Source organism: Talaromyces atroroseus (assembly GCF_001907595.1).
Source record: "Talaromyces atroroseus strain IBT 11181 chromosome Unknown scaffold_14, whole genome shotgun sequence".
Lineage (NCBI taxonomy): Eukaryota > Fungi > Ascomycota > Eurotiomycetes > Eurotiales > Trichocomaceae > Talaromyces > Talaromyces atroroseus.
Genome location: NW_017971446.1, coordinates 309,932 through 322,638, shown reverse-complemented (window position 1 = coordinate 322,638; position 12,707 = coordinate 309,932). Strand labels below are relative to the sequence as shown.

Sequence of the window (12,707 nt, the reverse complement as noted above, 5' to 3'; positions counted from 1 at the left end):
TTCGAGCTCAACACCGCTCAAACACCCGATACAATCCCTTCAGGTCCGCAACTTCAACCACTCCCCTCAACAAAGAATTGGTGGCTACCAATCTGGCACGAATAGCCGGGAAAAGAACATGCTCCAGCATTTGTATGAGCTGTAAGCGTCGTGCTGCAATACCATTGTCATCATTGTCGTCGTCTTCGTCCCCTTCATTATCATCTTGAGTTCCCGGAAAAGATGAGTTCTGCGTTTTTTTCTGTGGCGTTATTGTTGATCTAGACAGCTTTGATGGCGGCGCTGGAGGTAGGTTCTCAGGCGTATAAAAAGCAGCAAGCTCACGTAGGAAGCTACGGAAACATTCCTCCTCGCTCGTCCAGGTAACGTATGGACCTAATCGGAGTAGGAAGCGAGGAAGTTTGGTTAATGACGGCAAATAGCCCTTGAGTAGCAGGGGGATAGTCAATAGTTCGCCTTGGTCAGATATTTTGATCGAAAAGTATTCATCTAACATGTCGCGCCGTTCGATGAGTGTTTCGGAGACCATTTCTGGGGCTCGGGAGAGGATCACTTCCATTTCATCTGTCTCTGTTGTAGATTGATGTTCGCTCCTCTCAATTTCAGCACCGAGTCGCATTAGGTCAATCAGTTTCGGAGGCGGGTCTAGTTTGATAACGCCGAAGTTGCCAAAGTCGGTCAGCCCAATTTGGTAGAAGAATTCGTTGCAGATCATGCCGTAGTCGACCAGATACAACTTTACGCCTGATTGAACTGCGACGATTCGCCGGCGTTCGTCGACAAGACCGACATACGTGTGCGCGGAGAACAGTTCGGTGAGTCCGTTGTGCATCTCTGCACGTACTGTGGCGCGGAGTCGTTTGACGGATGAGAGGCCTATACGAAGTGGCTCCCGCTCGGTGGTTTCGTAATGAAGACCATCGTTTCTGTTCTCGGTCTCTTCGGCTTGATCTGTTGATTGTGGTTCTCTTTGAGTATTGTGTGGAGGTGTGCTGAGGGATGGTAGCATGGATGTTATCTTTCGCATGCGGGAATCCGTGCGAATGAGGTTATTTTCGTAGGGTCTTTGGGAAGACGGTAACGTGCCAGACTTGCGCGTCGGAGTGTTACTTTGATCCAAGTCTGATATTTTCGGTACGCCAGGCAAAAGAGTCTGAGTCATGAACGTCCGGCTGGAATCCATTTGGGCCAGTCGGGAAGTGATTTCCCTGCATATTGATTCAATAATTTCGTCTTCATTAAGGAAGTTTACTTCTCTCTTTGTAGGATGAACATTGACATCGACTCGGTTGGGCTCAATCTCGAGGTCGAGATAGACAAAGGGATGGCCGCCTTTGGGGAGAAATGTCGAATATGTCTGTTCAATTGCTTTCTTGAGAGCTGACGACTCGACGGATCGGTGGTTAATAAATAATAAAATGATTGTTCTTTTTACATGATAATTAGCGTTGGTTACGAGACCGGATGCTGTGAACCCTAATCTCTTGTTGTCCTCAATGTCGAACGTGATCAGTTCGTTCGCCACAGCACTTCCATGTATCTGCCGAATTCGATCAATGGTCGAAGCTGTGACAGCGGTCGAGATGCTGGCACCCGAGTCGCCGTGCTTTTTGCATGAAAAGGCGACATGCGAACAGTGAACAGCATATCGGCCAACAACATCAAGGATCTTTGCATACTCTTCACTAGCTGACCGGAAGGCTCGACGCCGTGTTGGGACATTGTAAAATAGATCTTCGACCTTGATCACGAAGTATAAGTATATCTCATGTTTTCAGCGAAGAGAGTACAACTTACAGTGATCTGAGTCCCTCCACGTCCAGCTGTAGGTTTCGGCTTAGCACTTTGGCCAGGCTTCGCCGGCACGAGTTTCCCATCGCTGTAATGTGCTCTCCAAGCGCAGCTCGAGCTGGCGGTTTTCGTAGTTACTGTGAGGTGAGAAATATGACTGATGCTAGCTAACGCTTCGCCCCGGAATCCGTATGTCCCAATAGCAGCCAGATCTTCAAATTCTCTCAATTTTGAAGTTGTGAACCTCTCGCATAGGATAGGGAGATCGTCCATCTGCAGTGCGATGTCAGCTGGTGTCCAAATCAACCGCACGGAGGGAGCACAAAACGCACGTTAATTCCGTGGCCATTATCAGTAATTTGAAGCAATTTGAGACCACCATCTTTGACGAGAATTTCTATTGACGTTGATCCCGCATCTACAGCATTCTCAATGAGTTCTTTCAGGGCATGCATGGGGGCGACAATAATCTCCCCGGCGGCAATTTTGTTCACAACATCGGGGTCTAAAGCCTAGGATTAGATGTTAGCGTTACGTTTTTACGTCGAAGAATGGATGATTTCTCGTGATACGTACTTTTATTCGGCGGTGTTCGTTTGACGAGAGGCCCGCATCAGAAGCTGTCCGTTTAGTTCCACGCGGTTCTGTTTGGCCGGTTTCCATCACGTCGTCGTCCATCGTAGCTGCTGGCGCTAGCTAATCCCAGCGTCTATAATGACAGCAGCAAGTTCCGTCTATAGCGCACGCTTAGAAGAGTCGTAGAGTCCTAGGACCCAGTCAAGTCATCGTCGCGGAGATGGGTGAGGTCGTCAAGTCCCAAGCTCAGCATCTGCGATCAACTCATATCGACAAATGATTGGCTGGGATCGACGGGTGGGTCCGTGACCTAACTATAGTCAGTAATAGCAGCTCAACGCCGACGTTTTAAGATCTCCTGCACGTAAAAACAGATGTTATCCTCAGGTATACGCACTTCAAGATTCAAACTCGTACCTATACGTTCTTCTGGGATTTCTTGCTGCAGAAAACTGAGTCGCAGCTATGGGTCACGTGACGCGCAGTAAACAGATTAGTAATGGCTTGGCGGGCTCCGATTACGTGAGGCTTGGAGCTTTTGCTAAGTAAGAAGCTCCACCGCGGCGACGGCATCAAGCTTGCAGTCCGTCAGAGTGCCTGCATTCACCCAGACAACACATCTCGTCATCACGCCCTGCTTCTCCAAACACGCATATTCAAGTCCCTGGTGGAACGATCGGAAGCTTTCTCTCGTGTTTCGTCTTCCTGGACATTTGATTTTCTTCTTTTCGTGTCATCGTTTTATATCCAGCCGCCGAGCCTCCATGGCGAAAGAAGGTCAGCGGTCAGCCGCTGCTGACAAGGGCAAGGGCAAGGTGGATGATGCTCGCGAACTGAATGGCCAGAAGAAGGATGCAAAGGACGACAAGGGTTCCAAGCTCGGAAAGAAGGAGGATAAGGATGATGACCTACAGGAGGGTAAGCTGGCAACTCAGCCTTTGCTTTATTGCGGGATCACAGGCTTCTTCTGCGTGGTACTTACTAATCGCCTTTTTTGCAGAGGAACTCAATGAAGAGGATCAGGCTCTCAAGAATGAGCTTGAGATGCTTGTCGAGCGACTCAAGGTATTTCCTCTCCAACAGACAGAGGTCACCACCAGCGCTAATTCACTGCCAACCAAAAACAGGAACCCGACACGTCTTTGTATCGTCCTACCTTAGACGCTATCAAGAACTTTATAAAGACATCTACATCATCGATGACGGCCGTTCCGAAGCCTTTGAAATTCCTCCGACCGCACTATGATGAGCTCACCGAATTATACGAGAAGTGGCAAGCAGGATCTGACAAGGTAGGTAGTCTCAGAGTTAGGAGTGTTTGATTGAATTTGTTTGACTCTTCGTAGGATGCTCTCGCAGACACACTTTCGGTTCTTGGAATGACATATGGTGTGGAAGACAAGCTAGAGACGCTTAAATACCGTCTTCTATCGAAGTCTCCCTCCGAAGATTTGGGTTCTTGGGGCCACGAATACGTTAGACACCTTGCTCTAGAGATTGGACAGGACTACCAGAACCGATTGTCCGAAGATAAGGACTTTGGTGACCTCACTGAGTTGGCTCTGTCTCTTGTCCCTTACTTCATTACACACAATGCCGAAGCCGACGCCGTGGATTTACTCAGTGAACTTGAGATGATTGAGGAGATTTCGAAATTTGTGGACGACAACACATACCAAAGAGTCTGCCTGTATATGGTGAGCATGGTCAACTTGCTCACATATCCAGAGGACCACCAATTCCTGCGCACAGCGCATGAAATTTATGTCCGATACAACAAGCTGACCCAAGCGATCGTTATTGCCATTCGGCTCAATGATGTGGACCTTATCAAGAGTGACTTCGCCGCTACAGATGATAAAGCATTGAAGAAGCAGATGGCCTTCTTAGTTGCTCGACAGCAAATATGGCTAGACCTACCAGGCGATGACGAGGAAGACCAGGAATTGGCGGAATGTCTTAACAATACTCAGATCCCCACCCACTTCAAGGCCTTGGCGAAGGAGTTGAACATCCTTGACCCCAAGATGCCCGAGGACATCTACAAGACACACTTGGAAAGCAGCAGAGGCGCAGGTTTGACGAATGTGGATTCTGCTCGGCACAACTTAGCCAGTGGGTTTGTTAACGCCTTCGCCAACGCGGGATTTGGAAGCGACAAGATGATGTTAGTTGAGAGTGACAAGGGATCCTGGGTGTGGAAAACGAAAGATGACGGAATGCTATCAACTACTGCTTCGCTTGGTATGCTGCTGCACAGAGATGTCGAAGGCGGTCTAGACAAAATCGACAAATTCACATACGCCCAAGAGGATCAAATTAAGGCTGGTGCGCTGCTTGCCATCGGTATTCTTAATTCTGGAGTCAGGCTTGACTCTGATCCTGCAATGGCTCTTCTCAGCGATCCAGATAACATTGAGAACAAAAGCATTCCAATGCGAGTTGCATCTATCATGGGTCTCGGCTTGTCCTATGCTGGGTCGAACAAGGAGGATCTTTTGGATGTTCTTCTCCCGATTGTCGAGGATGCATCATTGGACATGCAGCTCTCTGCTATGGCTGCCGTTGCCCTAGGATTGATCTTCGTTGGCTCTTCCAATCATCAAGTCTCGGAGGCTATCGCTTACACACTCATGGACGAGGAACGGCAAAAGCAGCTTAAAGACAAATGGACAAGGTTCATGGCACTTGGATTGGCTTTGCTATACTTCGGCAGACAGGAGGAGGTTGATGTCATCCTGGACATTCTCAAAGCTGTTGACCACCCCATGGCTAAACCCACAGCTGTTCTTGCTTCGGTTTGCGCGTGGGCTGGCACTGGCACTGTCTTGAAGCTTCAGGAACTCCTTCACACATGTAATGAATTCATCGAAGACAAGGAGGAGAACAAAGGTGATGAATTGGTTCAGTCATATGCTGTCCTCGGTCTGTCTCTTATCGCTATGGGAGAAGATGTTGGTCAAGACATGATTCTGCGACAATTTGGACATTTGATGCATTATGGCGCTAGCAACATCCGGAAGGCTGTGCCACTTGCAATGGGACTTGTGAGCCCCAGCAATCCCCAGATGAAAGTCTACGACACCCTGTCACGATACAGTCACGATAACGACAATGATGTTGCTATCAACGCCATCTTTGCCATGGGTTTGACGGGTGCCGGTACCAATAATGCCCGTCTAGCGCAACTACTTAGACAGCTCGCCAGCTACTACCACCGTGATCAGAACTCTCTCTTCATGGTCAGAATTGCTCAAGGTCTTCTGCATGCGGGCAAGGGAACAGTTTCTGTCAACCCATTCCACACAGACCGCCAAGTGTTATCTCGAGTGGCTGCTGCAGGCTTGCTAACTGTTCTGATCGCCATGATTGATGCGAAGCAGTTCATTCTGGCGGAGCATCACTACCTTCTATATTTCCTCATCACAGCAATGCATCCACGCTTCCTTGTTACCCTTGATGAGGACCTGCAGCCTCTCACCGTGAATGTGCGCGTCGGTCAGGCTGTGGATGTTGTTGGTCAGGCTGGTCGACCAAAGACTATTACTGGTTGGCAAACACAGAGTACACCCGTCCTTCTTAGTCACGGCGAGAGGGCTGAGCTTGAAGATGAGCAATATATCCCTCTCAGCAGTACACTTGAAGGACTTGTCATTCTGCGCAAGGTAAGTCGCGTTCTTATCTATTGATTCACCTGTGTATGTCTAACCATTTCACACTAGAATCCCGAATGGGAAAGTTCTTCGTAATTATATTCCGCTACCACTACTTATTTCTCTCAGTCGCCATCTGGAATTATTCTGTACGCTGAAGTATGGCCTGCTCAATGTGCCTGGAGGGGGGCGTAAACGAAAACATAACGGGTCAAAACAACAACATGTCCATGTTAAAGTGGACGCTTCTCTGCCCCTGTGGGCTTAATCCAGTGAAATATATGCAGTTACATAGACACAAGGTTTAAGGCCCGTATGTGTAAAGAATTGAAGCAATTTTATGACTTGAAAAGCTGTGTCGAATGCTTTGTAGATCCCTTTGCGATTGAATATCAGAATCAGAAGTTGTTCCCAATTAGGTAATTAGGGCTTAGGGCTGTATCTTTTTTTTTATGTTGCGGGGAGCGTTGTGACTGCCCGATCTTTTCGAAACAACGCATGTTTCTACCTCCCAGTTCAATTTTTCCTACTTGCCAAAGAAAGAACCATGAAGCTCGACGCAAAGGCAATGCGGTATCTCACCGCAGAGGACTTTCGAGTCCTTGCTGCTGTAAGTTTGTCGCAACGCTGCTCATCGCTTTGCGTCGGATTGATTTGTTTGACGGTTAACAAGAGGTGAATCAAATGTACAGGTCGAGGCAGGAAGTCGCAATCATGAAGTCGTCCCGACTCCTTTAATCGTGCAGTTATCTGGCCTTCGAGGTGGCAGCGGTGTCCACAAGAGCATTTCGAATCTAGCCAAGATTAACCTCATTGCCAAAGTAAAGAATGCTAAGTGTACGTGGTTAATAATTCATCCCCGCATATGCAGATGAGACCTAGATGTTTATACTAATGTTCTGGGCGAGTATACAGACGACGGATACAGATTAACATACGGTGGTCTCGATTATTTAGCGCTCAACACCCATCAAAAGCAGAAAAGCATCTACTCAGTCGGAAACCAAATTGGTGTTGGCAAGGAGTCGGATATCATTGTCGTTGCCGCTTCCGACGGATCGCAGCGTATCCTCAAAATCCACCGTCTCGGCCGTATCTCGTTTCGCACTGTCAAGACGAATCGCGATTACCTTCGCAATCGCAGCACTGGATCATGGATGTATATGTCGCGACTCGCCGCGGTTAAGGAGTTTACTTTTATGAAAGCACTTCGCGAAAATGGCTTCCCAGTCCCGGAGCCCATCGCCCAGAACCGACACACTATTGTCATGAGTTTGATTGACGCTTTTCCCTTGAGACAGATTTCCAAGGTTGGGAAACCAGCTGTTCTTTACGCGGAGCTGATGGCTATGATCGTCAAACTTGCGCGCTATGGTCTAATTCATGGTGATTTCAACGAATTCAATATATTGATCAAGGAAGAAACGGATATCAATGCAAAGGGCAAGGCCCCTGAGAATGCAGAGCCTAACGACGATGATATACGGCTGATTCCGATACTAATTGACTTTCCTCAAATGGTCTCCGTCGACCATGCCAATGCAGAGATGTATTTTGACCGTGACGTGAACTGTATAAAACGATACTTCCAACGTCGATATGGGTTTACAAGCGATGACCCTGGCCCGTTCTTCGCGGACGCAAAGAAACAGCTTAAGAAAAGTCCTGGAAAGCGGTTAGATGTCGAAGTCGAAGCCTCCGGGTTCTCGAGAAAAATGGCTCGAGAGTTGGAGAAGTATATGAAGGAAGTAGGAGTTGATGGCGATGCTGAAAATGCCGAACGCAGTGACCTGGACGATGGTGAAAATGAGAGCTATGATGATGACGAGGAGGAAGAAGAAGAGGAAGAGGATGAGGCGCAGGAAGAGGATAGCAATGAAGATGGTCGACCAGAGGCTGCATCGACGGATCGTGATATAGACTCGAGCACAAGGAGGATAGACGACCTGAAAGTTTCTGACTCTGGATAATCTCTACCCTGGCGAGCAGCACTCGTACATTTGAAATCACAAGGAGCTTACGAATACGGCCAATACAATTTGTAGATGAAAATTGGTGTAAATATAAAACAGAAAGGAGAAACCGTCCATGGCTTGTAGCGGCAGAGAAACACCCAAGTAGCCTTTCATTACCTAGGTATGTTAAAAGATTGACTACGTACGAGTCCGAAATGTAGGGAGTACGTATCTACGAAAACAACCAGATCGAATGAACCCTTCAGCAATTCCGGTTTATTGTGGCTGCTTGGAAATTCGACACCTGAGGCAGAAAATGTAGCGTACGGCACGCGGCGCGGCCAAAGATGCAATTTGATTATTCTGACGGACATCAAAGATAATTTGCTAGCGGTTCAACATCAACGACTAAACAACCGCCAATCGACCACAGTGACCAGCAAAAAAACCACACCAATTGCTCTCCGGTCTTATATTTATCTGTTTACCGACACACCGGTGGCAAAATGGTGCGAGTACTTTCGAGAAAAAAGTACATGAGACCTAAGAATGTTTTCCTGTAAGTGCCGTGCTGACAGAGCTCGCAATCTTTCCTCCCCTAGGACTCCTACATGGTCAAATGAGAAGATAGAAAAAGAAGAAGACTGACACGCGAAATCCGAAACTGCAGACCCGAATTCGTTATTGCTCTCATTCACACTCCCTTTCTTCCCCCACGATATGCCTCCTTCTACGTCCCTCTCGAATTCAACAAGCTCGATATGCGCGACTACATGAAGAAATTATATAACGTCGATATTCTACGTATCCGAAGCTATGTTGAGCAACAAAAGGTCACACGACAACTCAGAGATCGCATGGGCCAGGGACCACTCCGACGACCGAAATCAAAGAAGAAGATGACAATTGAAATGTTTGAGCCATTTGTCTGGCCGCAACTTCCCCAGGATCAGTCTGCGTATGCTACATCTTTCCCTTTTCATTTATCTTTAACTCTGGTTCATTTATAGATATACTGACGAGTCTTCTTTTGATATATCTTTAGCTGGGAGAAAGAACAATTCTACAACCAACAGAGATACAGCACCGATATCCAGGAATCCAAACAACCAGCCGCTTCCGCGAAGCCAGTCAAAAACGAAAGGGAGAGCTTTGAGCAGCAAGCCAAGGACCTTCTAGAGGGCAAGACAACTTGGAAACCAACATGGCAGGCCCTTGGACTGCGATACGATCGACCCTCCTTGGCGAAATTCTCGGTGACGCAGCCGAAAGAGGCCGAGAAACAGACAGAATCGATAGAATCGAGTGACTCGACGGATAGTGGAAAGCCATCATCTTCGACGGACCCATAAATCGAGTCGCTTGTCAGAGGCATTTTCCAAAGAAGCTTGTTGTTTTAATTGTTCCTACTGTTGAGGTCTTTCCTGTACTTTTTTTTTCTTTTGACCATGTACCAATACTTTATATCACACTTCTTTTTTCTACATCAAAATCTTTCTTTGTAGCATATATTTGTCGCAAATTTGCTTGCTTGCTCACAATACTGACATCCTGCGAAGGAGAGGAGACATGGGCTGGTATTAGATGCCAAGAGAAAAAAATATCAATTCACTATGTTGTACGATATACACCAAATAAATAAATAAACGACGCCAATAGTAGCAATCAAGAAAGTATGTGTGACGGAAAACTATAGATGGCTCTCGAACATATTAAGATGCTGCTGTCCGGGGAAATGAGTCTGCGGCCAAACAACACGAAGGGCCTCCCAAATGTGCCTATAAGCAAATTATTAGTGTGATTGAATTGAAAAGGATGGTGTCTGGATGGATATTGGTAGATACATACTTTACGTAGATTATTTCAAGACCGTCCTTGACCTCCTGTGGTACGTCTTTGACGTCCTTGCGATTGGCATATGGCAATAAGACTATTTTCACACCCGCACGTAAAGCACCGATGAGTTTCTCCTTAATACCACCAACCGGCATCACTCGACCGCGAAGAGATATTTCACCGGTCATTGCAATTTGGGGCGGCACTGGTTTGCCCGAAAAGAGAGAAATCAGTGCAATAGTATGTGCCAGACCAGCAGATGGTCCATCCTTGGGAATAGCGCCAGATGGGCAATGGACATGAAGACTCCGATTTTTCATGATATCCTCGTTGGGATCATGCGAGATACCCAAATCAAATGAATGAGCCTTTACCCAGGTTAGTGCGACCTCAACAGACTCCTTGAGGACGTCTCCTAGTTTTCCGGTGAGCTGAACACGGCCATTACCAGGCATGTCTGCCACCTCGATGAAGAGAATACTGCCTTGACCACCGGTAGAGTACGCCACGAGACCGGTTACGATACCTGGTCGAGAAGTCGTCTCGGCAATTTCCTCGTCAAAGCGTTCTATTCCAAGGATTTCCTCAAGATCGTTAATGGACACATTCGGAACATAAGACTCCATTTGATTCGTTTCCGTCGCGTTGGCATACTGCACAGCCTTGTAGCGACAGACCGAGCCTATTTCACGTTCCAAATTCCGGACGCCAGACTCGCGGGTATACGCGGTGATGATCTTGTCAAGGACTTCGTCTGACAAGGACACTTCGTTATCAGACAAACCGTTGGTTCGAATCTGCTTTGGAAGGAGATGCTGCCTGGCAATATGTCGTTTTTCTACAGTAGTATAGCCGGCAAGTGTAATCGTCTCCATACGGTCAAGCAAGGGAGCCGGAATAGTATCCAATGAATTGGCTGTAGCAATGAAGAGGACCTTGCTCAAGTCGATAGGAATGTTGATATAGTGGTCGGAGAAGCTATGGTTCTGTTCCGGATCCAAAACTTCAAGCATGGCAGCCGATGGATCTCCATGGAAATTAGACCCGCCAACTTTATCGATCTCATCAAGGAGAAAAACAGGGTTTGCAACGCCAACCTTCTTCAGGCCATTGACGATGAGGCCAGGCATTGCCGCAACATAAGTCCGGCGATGGCCTCGAATTTCGGCTTCGTCTCGTACGCCACCGAGGGATATTCGATGGAATTTGCGCCCAAGAGACGTCGCCACCGACTTGGCCAAGCTGGTTTTACCCGTGCCTGGTGGCCCAACCAATAGTAAGATAGGCGATTTATCAACAGTGCGCTTTGTTTTCAAAATTTGAAGTTTGGTCTCCAAGCCCTCTTTTTCAGGTTGAGAGAGGGAATCGTTACCGTCCGAGTCTTTGTCCGATGCACTAAGCTGGTCCGATACTTCGGAAATTTGGCGGTCAACATCGATATTGACGGTCTGTTTCAATTTCAGAACGGCAAGATATTCAAGTAAGCGTTTCTTTATCTTTTCTAATCCATAGTGATCGTTGTCCAGCTGTCTTCTAGCTCGTTGTAAAGTATCGCTTCCTAGTCGATCTTCTGTTGTTTTCGTCCAGGGAATCTCAGCTAAATTCTCTAGGTATGACCGGCAAACTCCGTATTCTGCATTGACGGGGTTCATTTTGCGTAGTCGTTTCAGTTCCCGGTCGGCCACTTTGCGAGCTTCCGGGCTCAGTTGCGCCTCTTCAAGGTGTTGTTCAAGTTCGTCGACCTCGTTCGGTTCCTTCTCATCATCTTTTCCACCTCCTGAGCCATTGGGAGAGAATCCGTTGAGGCCAGTCATGGCACGTTGTGCCAATCTTGGGTCTAATTGTGTAATGTCAAAAGCTGAATTTGGTGGAATGTTTGTTGTAGTGATGGATGTTATTTTAACGTTGCTCTTAATTCCTTGAACTTGTCTATTAAGCAGCTCGATGACTCGTTCGAGTCTATCTTTGATATCGAACGCTGCTAAGACACGCAACTTCTCTTCGAGACTTGTCTCAACAATATCGGCCATGAAGTCGGCCAGATTCCCTGCCTGTGGAAATTCCCGTCGAGAAATAAACAGCTCAAATCTACGAGCAACCGTAGGGGATAAATTCGAGGAATTCGAAGGAAAAAGAGACGCGAGCCTTAACAGCGTTAGAAGTTCGCGGGAGAGTTGTTTCAGGTGCTGGAAGAGTTCAAGCGATTCGGCATCCTTGGAGCTGGGAGCTATTACACAGTACAATGTTAATACTACCCTTGGTAGAGTAAAGGAAGCTTCCACTCACCGACTTCATCGTGTAGCGTCACCTCGGCTTCAAAGAACGGTCGCTCCTTAAGGACCCTGACAACTGAAAGTCGTTTCATACCCTCGACAAGGAGATATGGTTCCGAATAGACACGACGCTGGACTCCAACAATCTTTGCAAGCGTGCCATGCTTGAAAAGATCGTCTTTACGGGCCTGTCCTGCATCGACACCCTCCTCTTCCTGGTTCTCGGAATCCGAGCCGTTGTCTATAAGCTGCAAACCGTCCTTACTCAAGTGCGGCGAAGCAAGTGGAACGCAGGCGATGGAAATGGGACTGTTGTCTCGCTTGCCTCGATTCACGAGAGACGTAAGGAGATTGGCGATATCGGGTCGGTTCTTCAGGGAGATGCGCAGAGTGACGCCTGGAAGCAGCACCGTATCCTTGGCCAGGGGCACGAGGGGCAGTTTCGCCGTCTTGCCGTTGGTTGGCCTCATTTTCACAGACAGCCACCAGTCACCAGTCGTTATAGAGAAGATAAGAACAACAAAACAAGAACGATATTGAGATGGAGTGAGCTTGCACGGAGATGAGGCAAGACAGATGAGGCCGAGGCAAGTCAGCCGAGGCCGGGGCTGGCTTGGCGACGT

General features: G+C 47.7%; 4 protein-coding genes across 4 annotated transcripts; 2 read left to right on the top strand and 2 right to left on the bottom strand.

Moving 5' to 3' along the window:
• Positions 1–7: 7 nt before the first annotated feature.
• UA08_08467 (hypothetical protein) lies at positions 8–2,469 on the bottom strand (the record flags this gene model as incomplete). The annotated part of the gene is made up of 4 exons (XM_020263359.1): positions 8–1,741; positions 1,798–2,064; positions 2,124–2,303; positions 2,368–2,469. The coding sequence occupies 4 exons, from the start codon at positions 2,467–2,469 to the stop codon at positions 8–10; spliced, it is 2,283 nt and encodes a 760-aa protein (XP_020116403.1).
• Positions 2,470–3,131: 662 nt separating this feature from the next.
• Positions 3,132–7,990, top strand: UA08_08466 (hypothetical protein; the record flags this gene model as incomplete). The annotated part of the gene is made up of 9 exons (XM_020263358.1): positions 3,132–3,285; positions 3,368–3,432; positions 3,495–3,659; positions 3,714–6,032; positions 6,150–6,169; positions 6,374–6,439; positions 6,564–6,630; positions 6,713–6,857; positions 6,936–7,990. The coding sequence occupies 9 exons, from the start codon at positions 3,132–3,134 to the stop codon at positions 7,988–7,990; spliced, it is 4,056 nt and encodes a 1,351-aa protein (XP_020116389.1).
• Positions 7,991–8,481: 491 nt separating this feature from the next.
• On the top strand, positions 8,482–9,327 carry UA08_08465 (hypothetical protein; the record flags this gene model as incomplete). Its single annotated transcript, XM_020263357.1, has 3 exons — positions 8,482–8,534; positions 8,646–8,933; positions 9,021–9,327. The coding sequence occupies 3 exons, from the start codon at positions 8,482–8,484 to the stop codon at positions 9,325–9,327; spliced, it is 648 nt and encodes a 215-aa protein (XP_020116402.1).
• A 338-nt stretch (positions 9,328–9,665) lies between these two features.
• UA08_08464 (Lon protease-like protein 2, peroxisomal) lies at positions 9,666–12,554 on the bottom strand (the record flags this gene model as incomplete). Its single annotated transcript, XM_020263356.1, has 3 exons — positions 9,666–9,753; positions 9,824–12,038; positions 12,098–12,554. 3 exons carry the CDS (start codon positions 12,552–12,554, stop codon positions 9,666–9,668), a joined length of 2,760 nt encoding a protein of 919 aa, XP_020116388.1.
• Between the last annotated feature and the right edge of the window lie 153 nt (positions 12,555–12,707).